Raw genomic sequence first — 26559 nt, forward strand, 5'->3', positions numbered from 1 at the left:
GCAAACTCCACACAAACTTTCTCCACGTGTCTGTGTTGGTTTCCTCCGGGTACTTCAGCCCAACAATGTGCAGGTTAGGAGGAGATGTGCACATTAAATAGATTGGCCATTGGAAATGTAGGGTTATAGAGATGTGGTGGATTAGGGTGGATGCTCTTCAGAGTGTGGACTCTGTGGGCTGAATGACCTGCTTCCACACTGTAGGGGTTCTACTTGAAAATGGCATCATGGTTGGCACAGATGTATTGGGCCGGAGGGCTTGTTCCTGTGTTGTACTGTTGTATGGAGGGTCAGGGATTGCAGGGACAGCCAAAAGTGGCCACATTGCACACATCTCTGGCATTGACTTAAAGAATGATGATTCGTTATAACTGACTAGTTTCCCTTCATTCCTGTGGATAGTGATTGTCTATGCTGTGTGTATGACTTGGCTCACAATCTGGCATATAGACGTAAGTGAAACCATTATGTACTGTCCTGAACTGCCCAGACTAGGAGTGATTGGATTCTGCCCGTGAGCTTTGCTTACTCAGCTCAGTCACAATCAGAGCAGAATTCAAATAATCAGAGGGAAAAAAAGACAAGGCAACCAAAAAGAGAATTCAGTCTCATCCCTTTAGTATTCTACTCCCTCCCACAAACCACTGCCCCCCTGAAGACAGGCTTGTCTGATTCACCCTGTGATGACTCTCTCTTCCTCAGAGTGACGTCAATGACCAAGAGGCTGCAGTAAAAATGAAGATGTTTGGTCGTCTCACCAGGGACAAGTTTGAATGGCATCCCGAGAAACTTCTCTGCAAACGATTCAATGTCCCTGATCCTTACCCTGGGTATGTACAGAATTATAATCAGTCCCTCCCACTGGTACTTTGTCACAACTGGCTCAGGTAACCGTGAAGGACTCTCCTTCGCAGCCTTTCCCCTTGCCCAAGGCGAAGTGACTCTCGGTTAAATCTCCACCAATGATGCCCCCCCCCTGCCCCTCTCCTCCCTGAGAGAGGAGCCCTATGGCAATGGTAGGGCTATGCCAATGCTACCGTGATGACCTGGGGAGGGTGTGCTGTTTGTTGTGTCCCACTGTTCCAGAGCCATCACAAACTGTTTAATATAATTCCCAAAGTGACCACTCTGCCTGATTGATTATTATTCAGGTCTGAAGTGACTAATATCATGTTCCTTCAGTAACAGTAAAATAAAGATTTGGCTTTTAAAAAGAACAGTCAAAACAATTTCTAATTTATGCAACTTAGACTTTACTCCTTTGGAACCTTACACCCACAAACACATTTACAGTGAAGAAAAACAAAAGACAAACAGTTAACCTGTCTATCGGGGTGGAGAAAGATGATGGAGAAAGGAAACAAATTTCCAGACCGTGCAAGTTCATTTCTGGCAATGATGATATCCTGTTTTCTGTAGGTGATGGCTGTTCTTCGATCTAATGGTTGATCAGATTAACTTGGAATTCTTTCTTTCCTGGTTTCCTCCACGGGGTTAGAGACAGAATGAAAGCGATGAATGTTTCTCGCTCTGCAATCTCTGGGTGTTCCCTGGACACTTCTGCTCTTGGCATTTATAGCTTTACAATACCTTGTAGTTCAGCCAAACACAAGGCTGTTATCAGGCAGCATTCCCTTATCCCAAAACAATTCCCAAGGCTGCTCAATCTTGACTCCTTCCTCCTTCAGCTTCTAGAAAGCAGCATGGTATTGCTCAGATCAACATCAGGTTTGAATGGCCAAGCCCTGATCCTCTGTCTCCGAAGGGGTAGCATTACCTCGATCCTGTATTGTCTGACTTTCTTCAGAGTGGGCTCAAATCGACAATCATTCCCTCCTCTGAGAAGGTTGATGAAATGGGATGAGGTGAATCCAGGAACCCTGGAGTTGTTTGTTGAATATGGATGTTGACACGTTGCTGCTCTGCCTCTGCCTCTGCCTCTGCCTGAATGAGCTGCTGCTGGTCAGGTCTTTGCTCTGTTAACCCAATACTGCCTCCTGATGGCCACAGCTTGTTATTCTACATCATTCTGCAGGTCCACAAAGTCGGGGCTGCTCAAGGTCAAGAGGGATAAATATTCGGTGTTCAACTTTTTAAATGTCCACACAGCTCCTGAACCCCAAAAAATGGAATCTAAAACGGAGACTATAAAACATACTAGTGAGTATCTATTATAAAATCAGTGTGCGGCCTTTGAGCGTGTCCCTGGGTTAATGGATGTGTAATGTTGTCTCTGCTGTTTCATGCAGGAGCTCTGAAACCTCCTGAATCCAGGAGACCATCTCGGTGGGACGTGTCGGCAGAGGATAAGGAGAAAGGTCTGACTGATCATGCTTCTGGACTGATTGGATCGGATTCGACAGGTGAAACCAGTTTAACTCAGCACACTGAGAAAGAAGTCCACCAAGGCTCAGAAACAGAAACTGTGGAGCTGGTGAGAATGTGCTCCCCGAGGGGATTTTCTGATAGCCAAAACAAGAGCATAGGTGCGGACTTGTGAATCTGGTTCATGTGGACTCCTAGAGATTTATTGTGTAGAAATATTGATAAGAATTGTTCAGAAAAGTCACCCATGACTCCAATCCCACACTGATCCGGACTGGTCTATATGTGACTCCAATCCCATACTGATCCGGTCTGGTCTATATGTGACTCCAATCCCATACTGATCCGGTCTGGTCTATATGTGACTCCAATCCCACACTGATCCGGTCTGGTCTATATGTGACTCCAGTCCCACACTGATCCGGACTGGTCTATATGTGACTCCAATCCCACACTGATCCGGACTGGTCTATATGTGACTCCAGTCCCGCACTGATCCGGTCTGGTCTATATGTGACTCCAGTCCCGCACTGATCCGGTCTGGTCTATATGTGACTCCAGTCCCGCACTGATCCGGTCTGGTCTATATGTGACTCCAGTCCCGCACTGATCCGGTCTGGTCTATATGTGACTCCAGTCCCACACTGATCCGGTCTGGTCTATATGTGACTCCAGTCCCACACTGATCCGGTCAGGCTAACACTGTTGGCCACATTTCAGGTACAGACAATCCTTGGGCCTAGTTCGCACTCAGTGTTGTTTTATATTGGACAGCTCCACGAGTGAATTTTACCTCCACTCAAATGATTTGCAGCTTCATCAAACATGGCTTACCTCTCCTGACACCATGCTGACTGTCTCTTTTTATCTGTTTCTTTTATACTTCCAATGGTCTTCTCTTTGGAAGAAGGCCAGATCTAAGACAGTCAACAAAAAATACAACTGGTAATTTGGAGGGAGCTCCTTTACCCAGAGTGGGGAGAACATTCTACCTGGAGTGAATAACAATTGATACAGTGAATGAGGAGGTAATGAGACGTGTGAGAAAGAACAGAATCAGATGATAGAGTAAGAGAGCCATTTTCCCTCTGTCTACCTTAAATAATCTTTTCAGAAACATTCCACTTTCCCCTCTTCTCCAAGGCAAACGGCCCCAGTTTCTCCAACCAAACCTGGCAGTTCCAATCCCCCCTCCATGCAACCAGTCTGTTAAATCAACTCTGCACTCTGAGAAACCTTCCTGTCCTTTGTAAAGCATGCTGACCAGAACTGGATGCAATACTGTGGCCGTGGGTCCATCAGAGTATTTGATTGGATAGCTGTTGAGTTTTGCTATATTATTAAAGGTAATATTCTACCCTTCTTGCAGGAAGATACTGAGGGGGAAGGAAAGCGGCCATCCATGGACTTGTTTAAAGCTATCTTCACCAGCTCATCTGAGGAGAAGTCTTCATCTTCCTCCTCTGAAGAGGATGAAGGTGAGGACACCAGTGAAGTGGACCCTGCTCCTGGGGGACTTGTTTCAGTACAGTCTGGACCTCCTAACCCTCCAGCAGACCTTCAGCCAGGTTAGTTTGGTCCGCAGTCTGTGATTGGCTACATTCAACCCTTTGCTTGCAATGATGTTTCCTTCCGAATGACTCAATGCAACATTTCTAGAGAGTAGCCATAACAATACCTTACAGACTCTACCCTACAGGGCTGTATGAAGAAGGGCTTATGCCTGAAACGTTGATTCTCCTGCTCCTCGGATGCTGCCTGGCCTGCTGTGTTTTTCCAGCACCACATTTTTCAACTCTGGTCTCCAGCATCTGCAGTCCTCCCTTTCTCCTGTGCTGTGAGTGGTGCATGAGCTTTACTCTAACCCTGTGCTGTTCCTGACCTGGGTGTGTTTAATGAGAGAGCACTTTACTCTCTATCTAACCCCATGCTGTCCCTGTGCTGGCTATTGAGAGACAGTGTAGAAGAAGCTTTACTTTCTGTTTCAAAGAACAGAGAGAGCTTTACTCTGTGCTCTACCTGTCCTGGAAGTGTGTGATGGGGAATATTGTCACAGAAACTGTCCTCTGTGTACATTATATGTACTGTTTTTGATTCGAATGATCACTTCTCCAAGGTTTTATCTATTGCTCATGTGCAGAATTTCACCAGAGTGACAGCGAGGAGATTTGCTCACAGCTGATCTCCCAGTGTACTTTCTGGCCATTGGTGGATGTTTTGACTGAGTGGTTTCTTGTTGTTTGCCTTAGTGAAGGAACTTGATGATGGAAGGCCACAGTCTGTGCAGTGCAGCCCAGAGAATCCAAAGGGCGGGGAAGAGTTTGGGCCCCAGCTCCCTCCAGCTCTCTGCTTTGGTGAGATACTAATCCCTGTCTTAATACTGTTGATACAGAGCAAGGCAGTTATCCTAAAGACTTCATAAAACACTGGTGATGCCTTAGTTGTAGTGTGCATTTAGGGGCAATATCCAGTAATATGTGTTATGAGATGGTGCTGGTGAATCAAAAGGCTGTTTAAAGCATTGCCATTTGTGCTATGAGCAGGAATTGAATGAAAACATGTCTCTACATAACCTGCAACTACTTCTCCCTGATGTTAAGGAAATGAAATTGGACTGGGAATCCCAAGGTCCCAACAACTACTCTGGGGCAATAGCAGCTGGTGGAATTTAAATTCAGTTTAAAACAATCTGGTCTTGAATGGTGACTGTGAAACCACTTGGAAGGAACTCTGACCAGCACGTGACTCCAGACCCACAGCAATGGGATGGTCAATAAATGTATAACACTCACATCACGTATAAAAACAAACAAAAGGAAAGGGAGAAACCATTGCCAATGGCAGGCAGGTCAGTGAGCAGACGGAAGGGAATTGGAATGAGGTTTATTGTCGTATGTACTCGAGTTCCAAGAGAACGAGGGGACAGTGAGAGTGTACAATGTCAGCAATATGGTGTCATCTTAGGGACAGAGTACCCAGGTACAAAACTTCAGTACAATAATTAGAGAAAATAAATAAAACGTTACAGTACATATACATAGGATAAGTTAAGAGAATAAGAAAGAGAGCTAAAAAAAAAGACAGACAGGACTGTCTTTCTGTAAGGGCTTCCACATGGGTCTGACTGGGCTCCATCAGTTCCCATCCACTACCATTTCCCCCACCCTCCCCCCATCCCCTCTGACCCCTCCTCCCCACTTACCCCCCCCCCGAATCCTCTGTCCCCGCTGTCCTCCCCCCTCTCCCCTTCCCAAGTTACCGCTCTGCTCCGGGCCCACTGACCCCTGACCCTGCTGTACTCCAGCTGACCCACTCCTCTCCGTTCCTGCTGACACCTCTGGTTCCCGTTGGTAGAAGAAATTTAAATAACGATGTGGGCCTCACAGCGCCAGAGACCCAGGTTCAATTCCCGCCTCAGGCGACTGACTGTGTGGAGTTTGCACATTCTCCCTGTGTCTGCATGGGTTTCCTCCGGGTGCTCTGGTTTCCTCCCACAGTCCAAAAATGTGCAGATCAGGTGAATTGGCCATGCTAAATTGCCCATAGTGTTAGGTGAAGGGGTAAATGTAGGGGAATGGGTCTGGGTGGGTTGCACTTCGGGGGGTCAGTGTGGACTTGTTGGGCTGAAGGGCCTGTTTCCATACTGTAAGTAATCTAATCTAAAGATGGCAGTTAACTGTCAATCATCATTGCCAGGTGCAATCTCCATGTCAATATCTGTATCAATCAGAGTCTACTTATCTTATAATCAGCACCCTCCTGCAGTATAATGGGGATTTCCCTGAATATTGGTATTTCCTGTGATATGTCTTGATGAGCTAAAGATGAAAAGCTTTGACAGAATGTCCTTTATGTGGGCAGTGCCAGGTATAACACATGCTCTCAGTGGATCACTGATGGACAGTGCGTTGTCACAGTACAGCAAAGATTCAACGAGTCTGCAGCAGCAAAAACTCCTCTTCACCTGCACTGGGCCCATAGCTGTTGATGTTCTGATGTTCTCATCCAAGTAAATGTTGAAGGTTGCGAGGTTACCCTCCCAGACTGTGCATTCCAGATTGACATCATCCTCTGTTCAAAGGTGTTTTCTTGAATTCCCTTCTGAGCCTCCTGCCTTTGATTGTAAAATGATACAACCTCGTCATTGTTCCTTTGACTAAGGGCGACAGCTGCTTTCTATTCACCCTGTCCACGATCCCCCATGATCTTACACCCCTATCGGGGTCACCACTCAGCTGTGTCTGCTCCAAAGAAAACATCCTGAGCTTATCCAGCCTCCCCATCACTCAAATGCTTCATTCCAGGTGACATCCTGGTGAATCTCCTCTGCAGCCCCTCCCTCCAGTGTCATCACATCCTTCCTATAGAGTTGAGATCAGAATTGCACACAGTTTCCCAGCTGTGCCTAATTAAAGTACTGTACCATTCCAACATAACCTCCCTGCTCTTATAATCTATGCTACAACTGATAAGGACTAGTGTCAGTACGCCTCCTTAATCACCCTTTTTAACCTGCCGTGCCACCTTCAGGGATCTGTGGACAAGTTCCCCGAGATCCCTCTGTTTGTCAGAGTTTCCTGTTCCCTGCCATTCATTGACGACTTGCTTTCTCATGTTTTGTTAAACTGAAGGTAACACCAAACCATCACCTGATGACACTGTGGTTTCCCCAGTAACCAGATGCAAATGGCTCGAGGAAGGCAGCAGCGGTACAGCTCAACACAAAGGGAAACCGAAAAAGAAGCACAAAGACAGGAAGGAAAAGAAAGCGAAAAAGGAGAAGGTCAGTTCAGACGGTGTGAGAGACAAAGGAGCATGTGGAACCACATCAAAACACTCTGCATATAGGCTGCCTTTTTGCTTTGAGATGGTGTGTCAGGGTCTCACATTCCCACATTTCAGGAAATGCAGAGACTGCTCTACCTCACCATCCCTCTGTGACTGTGTAATGCAGCATCAGGAACATTGGCCCAGTGTTAATAAGGTCAGGGCTGAGGGGGTACTGCACTGTCAGAGGGTCAGTGGTGAGGGAGCGCCGCACTGTCGGAGGGTCGGCGCAGGGGGAAAGCCACGTCGTATCGTAGGGTCAGTGCAGAGGGAGCGCCGTGTCTTGTCGGAGGGTCAGTGCAGGAGGAGTGCCGCGCTGTGTTGGAGGGTCAGCGCAGAGGGAGTGCTGTGCTGTGTTGGAGGGTCAGCGCTGCGCCATGTCGCAGGGTCAACGCAGAGGGACCGCCTCGTCGTGTTGGAGGGTCAGTGCAGAGGGAGCGCTGTGCTGTGTTGGAGGGTCAGTGCGGAGGGAGCGTATCGTCGTGTTGGAGGGTCAGCGCAGAGGGATTGTCTGTCCATTTACTACTTATGTGAGACTATGAAAATACTTTGAAAGCTTTCATTGGATGTGAGACAGTCTTTGGGTCATCCTGAGTGAATTTTCCAGAAATGCAATTCTGTTGCTTCCTCTGCAGAAAAAAAAGCACAAAAAACACAAACACAAATCCAAGCTGAGGGGCAGGAAGCAGAAGGATAATGAGAGCAGCTCAGGGGACTCTGAATCTGAACAGAGTGACGGTGCGAGTGACCACACAGACCCCCAGTCTGTGTCTGATACAAATCTGCTGATGCGGTGAGTATGAGAAACATAGATGGAGGAGGAGTCGGCCATATGACCCTTTGTGCTTACCTCATTTAAAGGAATAATAAAAAACAGTACAGCGCAGGAACAGACCCTTTGGCCCACCAGCACCATGCCAACCTTTCCAAACTAAAACCTTTTGCCTCTCCATAGTCAATATCCTATATCCTGGCTGTTCCTGTACCTGTGAAGAATGCCTCTTAAACATCGGTATTGTATCCATCTCCATCTCCACTGGCAGTACATTCCCGGCACTTACCCACCCTGTGTGTAAAACAGCTGCCTCTCACATCTCCTGTAAGTTTTCTCTGTTTTACCTTTCACCTATGTCCCCTAGATATTGACATTTCTACTCTGGGAGAAAGACTCGGACTATCCATTCTATCCATGCCTGTCAATTTTGTAAACTTCTGTCAAGTTGCTCCCTCATCCTCTGACATTCAAGTGAAAACAAACCAAGTTTGTCCAATATCTCCTCATAGCTAATACCCTCCAAATCAGACAACATCCTGGTACCTCTCTGTATCTCTGTACCCTCTCCAAAGCCTCCACATCTTTCTGGTAGCGTGGCACCCAGAACTGTGGCTTAAATAAAGTCCTGTACAGCTACAATATGAGTTGCCAATTTTCATGCTGTATGCCCCGACCCATGAAGGTAAGGATGCAATATGTCCTCCAGACTACCTTATCCTCTTGTGATGCTCCTTTCAGGGATCTGTGGGACCTGGATGCCCAGCTCTCTCTGTATGTTGCTGCTAAGGGACCTGCCATTTACTGTATACTCTCCTCCTACATTAGCCCTTCCAAAAAGCATCTCCTCACATTTGTTCAGTTAAACTCCATCACCCAAATCCTCCAGTCCCAGAGAACTGGAGAATAGCCAATGCTCTACTTGAAGGTTTCCTCATCAAGACCATCAATAAGACCCTCCTTAGAGAAGGAAAACAACAACAAACTGCCATTCCTAGCTGTCACATTAGAGCCAACAGCCAATGGGGAACTTCAAACCAGTGTCTACAGGAAAACAACACATACTGACCAAATACTGAACTACAGAAACAATCATCCCAACACCCACAAACGAAGCTGCATCAGAACATTATTTCAATGAGCCACCTCTCACTGCAGCACAGAGGGACTACACAGAGCAGAGGAAAATCACCTAGACAGTGTATTCAAAAAGAATAGATACCCAATGAACACAGTCCAGTGATTTCTCAGCAACAAACCCATACAAGCAGACAAAACACGCCCACAAACCCTCGCCACTCTCCCCTACTTCAAAGACATCTCAGAAATGACTGCCAGACTACTCAGACCTCTTGGCATCACGGTAGCCCACAAACCCACCAACACACTAAAGCAGCAGCGAATGAATTTGAAAGACCCTATAAAGACAACAAGCAAAACTAACGTCATTTCCAAAATACCGTGTAAGGACTGTAACAAACAGTACATTGGACACACAGGTAGAAAATTAGCCACCAGGATACAGGAACACCAACTCGCCACAAAACGACATGACCCACTCTCACTGGTCTCCTTACTTACCCATGAGGGAAGGACACCACTTGGACTGGGACATCACATTCATCCTAGAACAAGCCAAACAGAGAGACACATGAGAATTCCTAGAAGCATGGCATTCCAACTGGCATTCTATCAACAAACACATTGACTTGGATTCCATTTACCACCCCCTGAGAGAAAGAACAGAAAATGACATCACCAACCCTAGGAAACCTAAACACACACATAGAAAGTGTACCAAGCCACCAGTGCTTCATCCAGAGGCTCACTGATGCTGTTACCTGGTATGGTGACGAAACATCTGAAAATGAACCTTCCACCTTAGTGAGCAAATCTGCTTCCTTTGTTATTCCTCTTCAGTGGCGCTCTCTCTCTCTCTCTCTCTCTCTCTCTCTCTCTCCAGTTTCCTAAACCTTATGTATGTCTCCTATTTCATTTTGAATAAGCTCTCAATTTCTCTTGTCATCCACGGTTCCTGAGTCTTGTCATCCTTCTTTCATTTTCACAGGAACATGGTGGTCCTGAAATCTAATCAACTGGTCTTTAAAAGATTTCCACGTGCCAGATTTGGACTTACCTTCAAACAGCAGCCCCCAATCTACATTTCAAAATTCCTGCTGAATATTGCAGAATTAACCATCCCCCAGTTCAGTACTTCAGGCCTACTCTTACCCTGATCTGGAAGTAACCTAATACTTAGGGAATTATGGTCACTTTTTCTAAGTCCAGCCCTACCCAGTCTGACCTTTCCGTGACCCCAGTTCTACTTCTATTTAATCTGACTTGCATGTAAGTCCAGTCCCAATCCGGCCCAGGCTGACCTTCCCATATCTCCCATTCCTCTCCTCGCTGGCCTGCCCTACATGTTACTCCAGGCCCACTCTAACATTGACTCTTATTGCCTTCTGTTGTGGTGAAAAGTAGTCCTTGTTTCTCGATGATAATGGCCTTTCAGTCAATGCTGCCTGTACCATCACTGTCAACTTTATCTCCTTGCTGCAATTAGATCACCTTGCGATCCACTATATGAAAGCATTCCTCCAAGATTGATTCTAAAGTCCATCTTCTCAAACAGCAGTGGGAGTCTGAGTTCTACCATTCAGCCCCTTTAGCCTGCTCCCCTCAGTTGATGAGATTGTGGCTCATCTCCTACTTCAAATATATTCTTCCTTTTATCATATCCCTCATTCCCATGGTTTTCAAAAATCTATCCAGCTTTCTCAGCAGGTCTGGCAGCATCTGTGGAGAGAAACCAGAGTTAATGTTTTTGGTCCAGTGACACCTTCAGAACAGTTTTCTAAATTTTCTAACCTCCTTTCAATATTCTCATAAAGTGACCCTAACTCACCATTTGCTGTGAAGCCTAATCTCCGCTTTCTGATTCACAGATTGAAAGTGCTTCCATTGGTGAGACGGTGAGACAGGGCAGTGGAGAAAGAGAAGCTGGTTAACCAGTCCCTCCTGCATCCACCATCACAGCACACTCGATCCAATCCTGTGATTGGCTGAAACCTTCTCTTATTGTTTGTCAGGAACTTCCCAACAATAGGGAGGGAACCAGACCAGGAGCACTGACACTGGGGGCAGCTTGGTTCAGTCACTGTGAGCATCTACAGCTTTTATCATTTCGTTTTTAACCAACTGTCAGGACGTCATACATTTTGTCAGAGCACCCTGGACAGCTGTGGCTTTCTGTCTTAATAAGTCGTCCAGTCACTTGTATTAGCTTTGTGCTGCAATGATGCCAATGTGGAAGTCACAAGGTTAACGCTGGATTGCTGGCCTCTCTATGCTAAGTATTTAACCAGCACAGAGGAACTGGAGAACAAACCTCACCATTGTCTTTTACTCATTACCCCAGACTGTTTCTTGTGAACCTCTCTGAATAGCCTGCAGATCATTCTGTGCTCGCTCACTGAGGCTGCTGGATCTGTTGTGGTATCTTCTATTTGTCAGAATTAATTGTCAGAATAAATATTGTGATTGCACTCTGAAGTGTCAGAGGTACCCAGAGACCCAGGCCAGTCCAAGGCAGGGGTTGGTGGAGGGCACAGGGTGATGCTGCAGTTTATGGAGAGCGTGTGACTTGTCTCTGCTAAACTATCGATTCTGCACTGTCAAGGAACAAAGTGATGGTGCTGATTCATTCCTCTGGCTCCCAACTCCTCCCTACATGGATACGGAAGGAGAAATTCTCCAGGGAATGAATTCAGAGCAACTGTGGCAGAACAGAAGCAGTCTCTACTTGTGTGGCCTGAGAGGTTGTGGGATCCTCTGTGTAAATTGATTATGGTGTTTTCCACCATACAACATTAACTACACTTCAAAAGTACTTCACTGGTTGAAAAGCACTTGAGGATATTGAGATTATGAAAGGTGCTATTGAAATGAGACTGCAACAGAGGAGTTTAAATGAGTTGAGGATAATATAACTTGAGCTAGAGTTCCGAATTGAACAAAAGAACTGGATTTCCTTTTGAAATGAGGTTCCATTTTGGCTGGATATAAACAATCTGTCATTGTTGTAAATGAATGTTTTGCTGTCAAGGTCTCACAAGCACAGTTAATCTAATGTACAATGAATCAAGCTGTGACTGAGTTTGGATACAAGTTCAATTTTGTACAGTTTCATACTGTTATTAATAAAGTATTTATTAAACTTTTCCAGTTTGCTTTCATTCTGAACTGAGGGTGCGGTGGAATTACGCCAAGCAGCTACTGCTCTACTTGCACAAAGCAAAACATGTCCCAGACTCTGTCTTCACAGAGTCAGGCTGATCATGGGCTTGAGGACCCAAAGAGCCTTGTGTTCCTATGTTTCACAGCTAGGGCAGTTGTAACTGGGGCTCAGGTAGCATCCAGCCATTAGAGCTGCACTCAATAATCTGTATATCCTTATCTGACAATACGTTGATTTTAAAATTCTCATCTTTGTTTTACTTTAATTTCTCTGTCGCATTGTATCTGTATTTCTTAAATGTCCAGGTTTAAACCCAGGGGTCTGTTTGCAGCCTGTGTTCAGTTATTCCTGCCTAACTGGGTGTAACAGGCAGCAGTGAAAAGTGGCTGAGCAGAGGCTGATAGCTAAGTTTGGTGCCCATAGGGATGGCCTCAACTGGGACCTCGGGTTCATGTCACACTACAGGTGTCTTCATTGCACTATACACACTCACAGACACTCCTACACACACACATACACACACTCCTATACTCACACTGACACATGTATACACAGACATGCACACACTCACACTCCTACAGACACACACACACTCACATGCATCCTCTCACAGACTTAGACCACTTTATACTCTCACTCACACACACACTCACACTCTCTCTCTCTCGGACACTCACAACCCCCCATCCCAGACAGGCAGGCAGACAGACACACACACAAAAACCCACATGCACACATATATGTTTGTGGGGTAAATTTGTACTTGCAGAGTTACATTGTACTTTGCTCAAAAACTGCATGAATCCATGTAAGACTCTGTTAACTCACGTTTTAGTTTAGAATCAGTAAACATTATGGCACAGACAGGGAACACAGGGGTGAACACCTTCAACATCTCAACATCTTGTCTGCGCTGACACCAATTGTTACAGTTAACCTGAGAATGTAAGTTTAAAAAAAAAGTTTTGTGACTTACATATGAAAGAAGTGAAACTCACATGGTCATTCTAACAGATGAAAGACTCAACAAGGTATTTTTCAATTACTGGATTAGTGGTGCTGGAAGAGCACAGCAGTTCAGGCAGCATCCAAGGAGCAGCGAAATCAACGTTTCGGGCAAAAGCCCTTATTCCTGATGAAGGGCTTTTGCCTGAAACGTCGATTTCGCTGCTCGTTGGATGCTGCCTGACCTGCTGTGCTCTTCCAGCACCACTAATCCAGTATTTGGTTTTCAGCCTCTGCAGTCATTGTTTTTACCAAGGTATTTTTCAATGTCTGATTTCAGTTACATCACACTGTAAACTTCTGCTCTGAATTCTGTGTCCTACAGTAGTGTTTCTCCACTCCCCCCCTGATGGAGTGATGGTGTGTCCAGTTAAACCTGTTGGGGTGTGAGCTGGTGCAGTGTGGACTGTGGACTGTAACTGGGGGGGTGTGGGGACTGGTCTGGAATCACCATCTTTCAGAGCTCTGCCCCTTCAGGTGAGTGTGGACAGGGGCTGGTCACTCACACAGGTCACAGGTCACAGGAGGGTCACGGCAGGGTCACCAGCACCTCCGCCCCGCCCCCTGTCCCGCGTGCTCCTGTCTCCATGGTAACCGCTGGGGGGGGGCGGGGCCCCGCGGCTGTCAGCCCCTCCCTCATTGGCCGGATTGTGGCCGATGTTGATGAGGTGCCCCTCGGGGAGCGGGCCCCAGGCCCAGCCCCAGCCCCAGCCCCAGGCCCGGGCCCGGGCGGAGGGGGAGCCCCCCAGTGACCCGCTGGCTCTGGGTAACCCCAGGATCGGCAGGGCCCGGGTAGTGGAGAGCGCCTGGGGGAACCAGAGGCTGGCCCAGGTACCGGGGGGGGGACAGGCCTGGGGTCAGGGGGGGGTGAGGGGTCAGAGAGAGGGACAGGCCTGGGGTCAGGGGGGGGTGAGGGGTCAGAGAGAGGGACAGGCCTGGGGTCAGGGGGGTCAGGGTCAGAGAGAGGGACAGGCCTGGGGTCAGGGGGGGGTGAGGGGTCAGAGAGAGGGACAGGCCTGGGGTCAGGGGGGGAGGGTCAGAGAGAGGGACAGGCCTGGGGTCGGGGGGGGGTGAGGGGTCAGAGAGAGGGACAGGCCTGGGGTCAGGGGGGGAGGGTCAGAGAGAGGGACAGGCCTGGGGTCAGGGGGGGGTGAGGGGTCAGAGAGAGGGACAGGCCTGGGGTCAGGGGGGGAGGGTCAGAGAGAGGGACAGGCCTGGGGTCGGGGGGGGAGGGTCAGAGAGAGGGACAGGCCTGGGGTCAGGGTCAGAGAGAGGGACAGGCCTGGGGTCAGGGGGGAGGGGTCAGAGAGAGGGACAGGCCTGGGGTCAGGGTCAGAGAGAGGGACAGGCCTGGGGTCAGGGGGGGAGGGGTCAGAGAGAGGGACAGGCCTGGGGTCAGGGGGGGAGGGTCAGAGAGAGGGACAGGCCTGGGGTCAGGGGGGGAGGGTCAGAGAGAGGGACAGGCCTGGGGTCAGGGGGGGAGGGTCAGAGAGAGGGACAGGCCTGGGGTCAGGGGGGGAGGGTCAGAGAGAGGGACGGGCCTGGGGTCAGGGGGGGAGGGTCAGAGAGAGGGACGGGCCTGGGGTCAGGGGGGAGGGGTCAGAGAGAGGGACAGGCCTGGGGTCAGGGGGGTGAGGGTCAGAGAGAGGGACAGGCCTGGGGTCAGGGGGGGGAGGGGTCAGAGAGAGGGACAGGCCTGTGGTCAGGGGGGGAGGGTCAGAGAGAGGGACGGGCCTGGGGTCAGGGGGGAGGGGTCAGAGAGAGGGACAGGCCTGGGGTCAGGGGGGTGAGGGTCAGAGAGAGGGACAGGCCTGGGGTCGGGGGGGAGGGGTCAGAGAGAGGGACAGGCCTGGGGTCAGGGGGGGAGGGTCAGAGAGAGGGACAGGCCTGGGGTCAGGGGGGGAGGGGTCAGAGAGAGGGACAGGCCTGGGGTCAGGGGGGGAGGGGTCAGAGAGAGGGACAGGCCTGGGGTCGGGGGGGGTGAGGGGTCAGAGAGAGGGACGGGCCTGGGGTCAGGGGGGGAGGGTCAGAGAGAGGGACAGGCCTGGGGTCAGGGGGGGAGGGGTCAGAGAGAGGGACGGGCCTGGCGTCAGGGGGGGAGGGTCAGAGAGAGGGACGGGCCTGGGGTCGGGGGGGGTGAGGGGTCAGAGAGAGGGACAGGCCTGGGGTCGGGGGGGGAGGGGTCAGAGAGAGGGACAGGCCTGGGGTCAGGGGGGTGAGGGGTCAGAGAGAGGGACAGGCCTGGGGTCAGGGGGGGAGGGTCAGAGAGAGGGACGGGCCTGGGGTCGGGGGGGGGAGGGGTCAGAGAGAGGGACGGGCCTGGGGTCAGGGGGGAGGGTCAGAGAGAGGGACGGGCCTGGGGTCAGGGGGGAGGGGTCAGAGAGAGGGACAGGCCTGGGGTCAGGGGGGTGAGGGTCAGAGAGAGGGACAGGCCTGGGGTCAGGGGGGGGAGGGGTCAGAGAGAGGGACAGGCCTGGGGTCAGGGGGGGAGGGGTCAGAGAGAGGGACGGGCCTGGCGTCAGGGGGGGAGGGTCAGAGAGAGGGACGGGCCTGGGGTCAGGGGGGGGTGAGGGGTCAGAGAGAGGGACGGGCCTGGGGTCAGGGGGGTGAGGGGTCAGAGAGAGGGACAGGCCTGGGGTCAGGGGGGGAGGGTCAGAGAGAGGGACGGGCCTGGGGTCGGGGGGGGAGGGGTCAGAGAGAGGGACGGGCCTGGGGTCAGGGGGGAGGGTCAGAGAGAGGGACGGGCCTGGGGTCAGGGGGGAGGGGTCAGAGAGAGGGACAGGCCTGGGGTCAGGGGGGTGAGGGTCAGAGAGAGGGACAGGCCTGGGGTCAGGGGGGGGAGGGGTCAGAGAGAGGGACAGGCCTGGGGTCAGGGTCAGAGAGAGGGACAGGCCTGGGGTCAGGGGGGGGAAGGGTCAGAGGGGGGTGAGGGGTCAGAGAGAGGGGTGTGAGGGTGGGGATGGGGTGTCAAAGAGAGGGACAGGCCTGGGGTCAGGGGGGTGAAGGGTCAGGGGGGTGGGGGTGGGGATGGGGGGTCAGAGAGAGGACTGTGAGGGTGGGGATGCGCGGTCAGAGGATGGGGTGTGAGGGTGGGGATGGGGGGGTCAGAGGGTGGGGTGTGAGGGTGGGGATGGGGGGTCAGAGAGAGGGGTGTGAGGGTGGGGATGGGGGGTCAGAGAGAGGGCTGTGAGGGTGGGGTTTGGGGACAGAGAGATGTGTGAGGGTGGGGATGGCGTCAGCAAGGGGTGTGAGGGTGGGGATGGCGTCAGCAAGGGATGTGAAGGTGGGGATGGGGTCAGAGAGAGGGTTGTGAGGGTGGGGATGGGGGTCAGAGAGAGGGGTGTGAGGGTGGTGATTGGGGTCAGAGAGGGGTGTGAGGGTGGGGATGGGGTCAGAGAGAGGGGTGTGAGGGTGGGGATGGGGTCAGAGAGAGGGGTGTGAGCGTGGGGATGGGGTCAGAGAGAGGGGTGTGAGGGTGGGGATGGGGTCAGAGAGAGGGGTGTGAGGGTGGGGATGGGGTCAGAGAGAGGGGTGTGAGGGTGGGGATGGGGTCAGAGAGGGGTGTGAGGGTGGGGATGGGGTCAGAGAGAGGGGTGTGAGGGTGGGGATGGGGTCAGAGAGAGGGGTGTGAGGGTGGGGGTGGGGTCAGAGAGAGGGGTGTGAGGGTGGGGATGGGGTCAGAGAGGGGGGTGTGAGGGTGGGGATGGGGTTAGAGAGGGGGGTGTGAGGGTGGGGATGGGGTCAGAGAGGGGGGTGTGAGGGTGGGGATGGGGTTAGAGAGACAATAGACAATAATAGACAATAGGTGCAGGAGTAGGCCATTCTGCCCTTCGAGCCTGCACCGCCATTCAATATGATCATGGCTGATCATTCCTAATCAGTATCCTGTTCCTGCCTTATCTCCATAACCCTTGACTCCACTATCTTTAAGAGCTCTATCCAATTCTTTCTTAAAAGAATCCAGAGACTGGGCCTCCACTGCCCTCTGGGGCAGAGCATTCCACACAGCCACCACTCTCTGGGTGAAGTAGTTTCTCCTCATCTCTGTCCTAAATGGTCTACCCCGTAGTTTTAAGTTGTGTCCTCTGGTTCGGCACTCCCCCATCAACGGAAATATGTTCCCTCCTGCCAGAGTGTCCAGTCCTTTCATAATCCTATACGTTTCAATCAGATCCCCTCTCAGTCTTCTAAACTCAAGGGTATACAAGCCCAGTCGCTTCAGTCTTTCCGTGTAAGGCAATCCTGCCATTCCAGGAATTGACTTCGTGAACCTACGCTGCACTCCCTCAATAGCCAGAATGTCTTTCCTCAAATTTGGAGACCAGAACTGTACACAGTACTCCAGGTGTGGTCTCACCAGGGCCCTGTACAGCTGCAGAAGCATCTCTTTGCTTCTATACTCAATCCCTCTTGTTATGAAGGCCAGCATGCTATTAGCCTTCTTCACGACCTGCTGTACCTGCATGCTTGCCTTCATTGACAAGAACACCCAGATCTCTCTGAACAGTCCCTTTACCATTTGATACCATTGAGGTAGTAATCTGCCTTCCTGTTCTTGCCACCAAAGTGGATAACCAGACATTTATCCACATTAAACTGCATCTGCCATGCATCTGCCCACTCACCTAACTTGTCCAGGTCACCCTGTAATCCCCTAACATCCTCATCACATTTCACCCTACCACCTAGCTTTGTGTCATCAGCAAATTTGCTAATGTTATTGCTGATACCATCTTCTATATCATTAACATATATTGTAAAAAGCTGCGGTCCCAGCACGGATCCCTGCGGTACCCCACTGGTCACTGCCTGCCATTTCGAAATGGAGCCGTTAATCACTACCCTTTGTTTCCTATTAGCCAACCAATTCTCTATCCAATCTAGTACTTTGCCCCCAATCCCGTGCGCCCTAATTTTACTCACTAACCTCTTGTGTGGGACTTTATCAAAAGCTTTCTGAAAGTCCAGGTACAGTACATCCACTGGATCTCCCTCGTCCATCTTCCGAGTTACAGCCTCAAAAAATTCAAGAAGATTAGTCAAGCATGATTTCCCCTTCATAAATCCATGCTGACTCTGTCCTATCCTGTTACTATTATCCAGATGTGCCGTAATTTCATCCTTTATAATAGACTCCAGCATCTTTCCCACCACTGAGGTCAGACTAACTGGTCTATAATTTCCTGCTTTCTCCCGCCCACCCTTCTTAAAAAGTGGCACAACATTAGCCGCCCTCCAATCCTCAGGAACCGACCCCGATTCTATTGAACTCTGGAAAATAATCACCAGCGCATCCACGATTTCCCGAGCCACCTCCTTCAGTACCCTGGGATGCAGGCCATCAGGTCCCGGAGACTTATCAACCTTCAGACCTAACAGTCTCTCCAACACCAAATCCTGGCAAATAGAAATTCCCTTAAGTTCAGGTCCTTCAGCCACTGTTACCTCAGGGAGATTGCTTGTGTCTTCCCCAGTGAACACAGATCTGAAGTACCCATTTAATTCCTCTGCCATTTCTTCGTTCCCAGTAATATATTCCCCTGCTTCTGTCTTCAAGGGCCCAATTTTTGTCCTAACCATTTTTTTGCCTTGGACATACCTAAAAAGGCTTTTACTATCCTCCTTTATATTCTTGGCCAGTTTACCTTCGTACCTCATTTTTTCTCTGCGTATTTCCTTCTTACTAATCCTCTGTTGTTCTTTAAAAGCTTCCCAGTCCTCCGTTTTCCCGCTTATCTTCGCTAAGTTATACTTTTTCTCTTTTAACCTTATATGTTTCTTTACTTCCCTTGTCAGCCACGGCCGCCCATGTCTCCTCCTGGGATCTTTCTTCCTTTTAGGAATGAACTGATCCTGCATCCTCTGCATTATACACAGAAATATCAGAGAGAGGGGTGTGAGGGTGGGGATGGGGTCAGAGAGAGGGGTGTGAGGGTGGGGATGGGGTCAGAGAGAGGTTTGAGGGTGGGGATGGGGTCTGTGAGGGTGGGGATAGGGGTCAGAGAGAGGGTTGTGAGGGTGGGGATGGGGGTCAGAGAGGGGGGTGTGAGGGTGGGGATGGGGTCAGAGAGAGGGGTGTGAGGGTGGGGATGGGGTCAGAGAGAGGGGTGTGAGGGTGGGGATGGGGTCAGAGAGGGGTGTGAGGGTGGGGGTGGGGTCAGAGAGAGGGGTGTGAGGGTGGGGATGGGGTCAGAGAGAGGGGTGTGAGGGTGGGGATGGTGTATTACTATCTGTGCCTGTCCCTCTGCTCAGATCCCATTCCGAGTGATCACAGCCCATACCAATCAAGTCAGCTGCTGCAAATTCTGTTTCAGTGACAGCAGGTTTCTGACCTGTTCTTTTGATGGACGAGTCATTCTCTGGGTAAGACTGTTCACAGTGCCCTTTATAACCTGTCAGACATATATCACAGATTGTACTGGCACTATTTTAAGCAGTGCCTTGTGTGAAGGAGCCACTGTTTAACCTTCCACTAGCTACAGTGAAACACGTTGTCTCGTCATTTATCAAACTGTCATTTGTCAGATTTTGCTGTGTTCATTCTGGCTATTGCATTTTCTTATATCATCAGTGTCTTTACTTCCAAAAGTTACTTAACTGGCTGGATGTGAGTATGGGATGTGCTGAGTTTGTGATAGTAGCTATATACAGTCATAGAGTCATACAGCACGGAAACAGACCTTTCAGTCCAACTTGTCCATGCCAACCAGATATCCGAAATTAATCTCATCCATTTGCCAGCATTAGGCCCATATCCATCTAAACTCTTCCTATTCATATACCCATCCAGGTACCTTTTAAATGTTGCAATTTGTACCAGCCTCCATCACTTCCTCTGGCAGCTTGTTCCAGACACCACCATCTGTGTGAAACAAATTTTCAATCTTTCTCCTCTCATCTTAAACCTATGCCTTTGAGTTTTGACTCCCTCAACCGAGGGAAAATATGTTGTCTATTTGTCCTATCCATGTCCCTCATGATTTTATAAACTTCTATAGGGTCAGCCTTCAGCTTCCAATGCTCCAGGGAAAACAGCCCCAGCCTATTCAGCCTCTCCCTGTAGCTCAAACCCTCCCATCTGATAACAACTTTGTAAATCTTTTCTGAATCCCTTTCAAATTTCACAACTGCTCTCTTGTAGCAGGGAGACCAGAAATGAACGCAGTATTCCAGAAGTGGCCTAACCAATGTCCTGTACAGCCGGAACATGACCTTCCAATTCCTATACTCAATGCACTGACCAATAAAGGCAAACGTACCAAATGCCTTTCTCACTATCTTATCTACCTTTGATTCCACTTTCAAAGAACTATGCACCTGCATCCCTAGGTCTCTTTGTTCAGCAACATTCCCAGGACCTTACAATTGAGTGTGTAAGCCCTGTCCTGATTTGCCTTTCCAAAATTCAACACTTCACCCTTATCTAAATTAAACTCCACCTGCCACTCCTTGGCCGATTGGCCCACATATGTGCAAATGTTTCTATGCATGTCGTTCCTGTATAGCTTTCTGTTCCTGCATCCCCTTTAAAGCAGCAGCTGTTGCTGCTTGTCACCACTCCTGCCAGCCGGCTGACCCTCTGTGCTATCCCACAGTGTCCTGTCTAGTACCATGCTCAAACAGCCTCTGTAGATCATCCGCACCAGCTTTGTGACATCCATCATCCAACCTAGCCAGCCAACTTAATGTTTCCCCTCATTTTTCCAACCACTGAATCCATCTATATTGAATTTCCTCTGCTTACATCAAGCGGTCTGTAACCCTCTGAAACTTATTACAGGGGCCTTAATAAACTTGCAGATCGAGTAAGTAATTGGTAATTGAAGTTCAATACAAATCAACAGCAGGAAGGTTGGGGAAGTCTCTTTACTGTTAGGAAGTTGTGAGTCTCTTTAGGGATCTTGAAGAACTAACACACCAATTCCCTAAAGGTTGTGTGAAATTTTAGCATCAAACAAATCACTGGATTTTATTTCTAGAGGGAGTGAATTGAAAAGTTGGGGTTTTTGCTAAAATTGTATTGAACCTTGGCTCGAACACAATTAGACTGCAGTAACATGGAGTTCAGGTTGTCATATTATAGAAAGGAAATGGAGTCATCCAGAGGGTGCACAGAATATTTACAAGAATAATATGTAAACTATCAGGAAAGGGTCGGTAGTTGTTATGATCCCAGCTCGTATCACGACTGGACACGCCAAATCCCAGGATGAGATCTGACTTGATAGATCGTTTTTGTGAATTTAACATGGCAGTCTCTCACTAAAACATATGCGTATAAGCCTGAAAAATAAAACAAATCAAATCAAGCTATCTAAATATAACACAGTTTGAACGATATTGAAATACACAGCAAACCAAAATCCCATCCACTCTCCAACAACACAACTTTACAGTTTATGAAAATCCAAAGAAATTTTCCTTCCCTGTCTAATCTATAGGTTTGACTTAATTGCTTTGTTTCAGATCCAGACCGCTAAGTTGTGAAGTCTTTCCCCATCAATACTCACAACATTGAGACCTCAGCCATTTAATAATCTTGCCAAACACTTTGGACTGGAAGTTTCACAAACGACTCTTTTACAGAAATAACTTAATTCCTGAACTGTTCTGAACAATCTCCTTTTTTTAGAGAGACTATATTTGTGCTAATCCTGTCAAGTATCCTTTGAATTGAGCCCAAAAACGTTTGAACTAAATAATTAAAAACCTGCTCATCTTGTATCCTGATACAGCTTATGGCCTAACGTTTCTCTCACTGGTCATAAATATACAACTGTAAACAAAAACCAAAAGAACTGCAGATGCTGTAAATCAGAAATAAAAACAGAAATTGCTGGAAAAGCTCAGCAGGTCTGGCAGCATGCGTGAAGAGAAATCAGAGTTAACGTTTTGGGGTCCAGTGACCCTTCCTTAGAACTGATGGTAGCTAGGGAAGTGTTGGTTTGTATGCAGAAGATAGGATGGGGGGAGGGGGTAAGGAGAAAACAACAGGTAGGGATAGAGCCCAAAGAGAGAGAAGAGCAGTTGGACAGACAAAGCAGTCCATAATGGAGATCCCATCGGAGAGAGGAGCAGGATTTCTTCAAGGTGGGCACGCCTAGAAGAGATGTGGCAGTGAGTTAGATACTAAATAAAAACCAAAAGAACTGCAGATGCTGTAAATCAGTGTAAACAAAGTTCCATTCACAATCCAAGGGTGTTTGCTGTCCCTGGCATGTGTAGCTTTCAATGTCATGGCTGCAAAAAGACTGACCGATTGATTTTTAAACCCCTTCACAAAAGTTTAGCCAACACCCAGGCCACTAGTTTGAAATCTAAACTAAAGAGTCAGAATCATACAGCACAGAAAAGGGCCAACCAGGTTTCCAAAATGGAACCTGTCCCATTTGCTCGCATTTGGCCCATTTCCCTCTAAAACTTTTCCTATTCATATACCTGTCCAAGCGTCTTTTAAATATTGTAATTATACCTGTCTCTACCACTGCCTTGACTCTGGTAGTTCATTCCATACATGCACCACCCTCTGTGAGAAAAAGCTGCCCCTCGGTTCCCTTTTTCACCTTAAACCTATGCCCTCTGGTTTTGGACTCCCCTACTCTGGGGAAAATACTTTGTCTATTTACCCTACCCATGCCCCCCATGATTTTATAACCCTCTATAAGATAATCCCCCAGCATCCTACATCCCAGGATAAAAAGTCTCAGCCTATTCAGCCTCCCTTTGTAACTTAAACCCTCCAGTCTCAGTAATATCCTTGTCAATTTTTTCTGCACCCTTTCCAGTTTAATACCATCCTTCCTGTGGAAGCGCGACCAGAATTGTACACGGTATTCCAAATGTGACCTCACCAATGTCTTGTAGAGCCGCAACATGACCTCCCAACTCCTGTATTCAATGCACTGACCAATAATTCAAGCATGTCAAACACTTTTTTCACTATCCTGTCTACCTGTGATACCACTTTCAAGGAATATGTACCTGAGCTCCGAGGTGTCACTGTTCAACAACACCCCACTTGGCCCTACCATTAATTATGTAAGTCCTGCCTTGGTTTGTCTTACCAAAATGGAACACCTCACATTTCTCTAAATTAAACTCTAATTGCCATTCCTTTGTCCATTGACCCAATTGATCAAGATCCCTTTGTAATCTTAGATAACCTTCTTCACTGTCCACTATACCACCAGTTTTGGTGTCAGCCACAAATGTACTAATCATGCCTCTTATATTCTCATCCACATCATTTATATAACTGAAAAACAGTGGACCTGGTACCGATCCTTGTGACACACTGCTGGTCACAGGCCTTCAGTCTGTACAACTACCATCTACCATCACCTCTGTCCACTACTGTTAAGCCAATTTTGTATCCAATGACTAACTCTTTATGGATCCCATGTGATCTAAACTTAGTAATCAGTCAAATCATGTGGAACCTTGTCAAAGGTCTTGGTAAAGTCTAGACAATGTCTTCCACTCTGCCTTCATCTATCTCTTGGTCATGTCCTCAAAACATTCAGTCTCTCAAAAATAATGACATTAATCACACAGCTTTCATTGTACAGTCTGACCGTCGTTCTTGAAAGGAGAAGGCTGAACGGTGACCTCACAGAGATCTTGAAAGTGATGGAAGGTTTTGATCGAGTTGATACTCAGGGAATGTTTTCTCTTGTGAGGAAGAGCATAATAAAAGACAAGGTTAGAGTGGTGCTGGAAAAGCACAGCAGTTCAAGCAGCATCCGAGGAGCAGGAAAATCGACGTTTCAGGTAAAAAGCCCTTCATCAGGAATTCTGCTCCTCGGATACTGCCTGACCTGCTATACATTTCCAGCACCACTCTAATCTTGACTCTAATCTCCAGCTTCTGCAGTAATCACTTCTGCCATAATAAGAGACTGTCAATATCAAACAGTCACCGAGAAATCCAACCGGGAAATTCAGGAGAAGCCCAAGAAAAAAGAAGGAAGCATATTGTCAGGTATAGACAGGATAGATCGAGTGAATTCTTAGAAAAGTATACAGGCAGTAGGAGTATACTTAAGAGGGAAATCAGGAGGGCAAAAACGGGACATGAGATAGCTTTGGCAAATAGAATTAAGGAGAATCCAAAGGGATTTTATAAATACGTTAAAGACAAAAGGGTAACTAGGGAGAGAATAGGGCCCCTTAAAGATCAGCAAGGCGGCCTTTGTGTGGAGCTGCAGGAGTTGGGGGAGATACTAAATGAGTATTTTGCATCAGTGTTTACTATGGAGAAGGATGTGGAAGACATTGAATGTCAGGAAATAAATAGATGGTGACATCTTGGAAAATATCCATATTACAGAGGAGTAAGTGCTGGATGTCTTGAAACACACACAAGTGGATAAATCCCCAGGACCTGATCTAGTGTCTCCTAGAACTCTGTGGGAGGCTAGGGAAGTGATTGCTGGGCCTCTTGCTGAGATATTTGTATCATCGATAGTCACAGGTGAGGTGCCGGAAGACTGGAGGTTGGCAAACATGGTGCCACTGTTTAAGAAGGGCGGTAAGGATAAGCCAGGGAACTATAGACCAGTGAGCATGACATCGATGGTGGGCAAGTTGTTAGAGGGAATCCTGAGGGACAGGTTTTACACATATTTGGAAAGGTAAGGACTGATTAGGGATAGTCAACATGGCTTTGTGCGTGGGAAATCATGTCTCACAAACTTGATTGAGTTTTTTGAAGAAGTAACAAAGAGGATTTATGAGGGCAGAGTGGTAGATGTGATCTATATGGACTTCAGTAAGGCGTTCGACAAGGTTCCCCATGGGAGACTGATTAGCAAGGTTAGATCTCATGGAATACAGGGAGAACTAGCCATTTGGATACAGAACTGGCTCAAAGGTAGAAGACAGAGGGTGTTGGTGGAGGGTTGTTTTTCAGACTGGAGGCCTGTGACCAGTGGAGTGCCACAAGGATCGGTGCTGGGTCCTCTACTTTTTGTCATTTACATAAATGATTTGGATGCGAGCATAAGGGGTACAGTTAGTAAGTTTGCTGATGACACCAAAATTGGAGGTGTAGTGGACAGCGAAGAAGGTTACCTCATTTTACAACAGGATTTTGATCAGGGCTGAGGAGTGGCAGATGGAGTTTAATTTAGATAAATGCGAGGTGCTGCATTTTGGGAAAGCAAATTTTAGCAGGACTTATACACTTAATGGTAAGGTCCTAGGGAGTGTTGCTGAACAAAGAGACCTTGGAGTGCAGGTTCATAGCTCCTTGAAAGTGGAGTCGCAGGTAGATAGGATAGTGAAGGTGGCATTTGATGAGATCCAAGATGGCGGTGACCCAGCAAGTCTGAGTCTGTAGTGCTTCTCCCAAGACTTGGGCAAAGTGGGCCACCCAGCCCCACCACACTCACCAAATCATTTAAAATAGTTTTTACTTAATGTAATTAGTTGCTCTGTACTAAATTTAAACACGGCTGAAAATGTGTTGCTGGAAAAGCACAGCAGGTCAGGCAGCATCCAAGGAGCAGGAGAATCAACGTTTCGGGCATTCCTGAAGAAGGGCTGATGCCCGAAACGTCGATTCTCCTACTCCTTGGATGCTGCCTGACCTGCTGTGCTTTTCCAGCAACACACTTTCAGCTCTGATCTCCAGCACCTTCAGTCCTCACTTTCTCCACTAAATTTAAACAGTCTAGTCTCCTGTAAAAATGACTAAAGGGAAGGGAGCCCGCAGTTCTCAGCGGCAGGCACCCCCCCCCCCCACCCACCCTCCCCAGCTGCAGCAGAGGCGTCCGCAGCCACCCTGGGGGATTTACCTACGGTGACAAGCCTTGAGGAAGTAATCTCCAAACTTGACACGAAGATTGACGCCTTCATTGAAGAGTCCCGGAGCCGATGGGACTCACTCTCGGCCGCACTACAAAAGCACGACTGAGACACCGAGGAAATCGAGCGCCAAGTCGGAGGGGCAGAGTTAAAGGCCGCGACCTCCGAGACTATAACAGAATCGGCCGTGGATCGGGTCCGGACTCTCGAACAGCGAGTCCGGACCTTAGAGAATCACAAAAAATATTCGTTTGCTGGGCCTTCCCGAACGGGAAGAGGAAGGCCAGCTTACAGCGTTTCTTGAGTAGTGGCTTCCACAGCTGTTAAATCTGGAGGCTGGATCAGGCCGGGTAAGGGTAGAATGGGCCTAACGGGCTGCAATACGTGGGCCCGGCTCGAACCAGCGCACCCGCCTGGCTGCAGAGCTACAAGGAGAGGCAGATGCTCTTGGAAGCTTCCAGAAATCTTGGGAAAGATCCCCAAGCCATGATTTATAAAGTATCCAAGATTATATTATTTCAGGACTTCTCCCCAGTTTTGTCCCGAAAGAAAAAGGCGTTTGACAAAGCGAAGAAGCGTTTAA

The 26559-nt window shown here is 48.6% G+C and overlaps 2 protein-coding genes across 4 annotated transcripts in view; both read left to right on the forward strand.

Annotated features, from left to right (window-relative positions):
* Positions 1-12148, forward strand: part of gpatch1 (G patch domain containing 1) — a 52500-nt gene extending 40352 nt beyond the window's left edge. Inside the window, exons 13-20 of one of the 2 annotated variants that reach the window (XM_072595781.1) lie at positions 703-830; positions 2036-2160; positions 2250-2434; positions 3695-3893; positions 4575-4679; positions 6957-7108; positions 7788-7945; positions 10873-12148. In XM_072595781.1, coding sequence (XP_072451882.1) covers positions 703-830; positions 2036-2160; positions 2250-2434; positions 3695-3893; positions 4575-4679; positions 6957-7108; positions 7788-7945; positions 10873-10903 — 1083 coding nt within the window. In that variant the 3' untranslated portion in view covers positions 10904-12148. The remainder of the gene's footprint in view (positions 1-702; positions 831-2035; positions 2161-2249; positions 2435-3694; positions 3894-4574; positions 4680-6956; positions 7109-7787; positions 7946-10872) is intronic. The other variant, XM_072595782.1, reaches the window with a different exon arrangement.
* A 1678-nt stretch (positions 12149-13826) lies between these two features.
* The window catches only part of LOC140496254 (WD repeat-containing protein 88-like), a 38703-nt gene continuing 25970 nt past the window's right edge, over positions 13827-26559 (forward strand). Inside the window, exons 1-2 of one of the 2 annotated variants that reach the window (XM_072595783.1) lie at positions 13827-14000; positions 19422-19532. In XM_072595783.1, the coding sequence (XP_072451884.1) occupies positions 13827-14000; positions 19422-19532 (285 nt within the window). The remainder of the gene's footprint in view (positions 14001-19421; positions 19533-26559) is intronic. The other variant, XM_072595784.1, reaches the window with a different exon arrangement.

This window comes from Chiloscyllium punctatum, chromosome 26 (assembly GCF_047496795.1).
Source record: "Chiloscyllium punctatum isolate Juve2018m chromosome 26, sChiPun1.3, whole genome shotgun sequence".
NCBI lineage: Eukaryota > Metazoa > Chordata > Chondrichthyes > Orectolobiformes > Hemiscylliidae > Chiloscyllium > Chiloscyllium punctatum.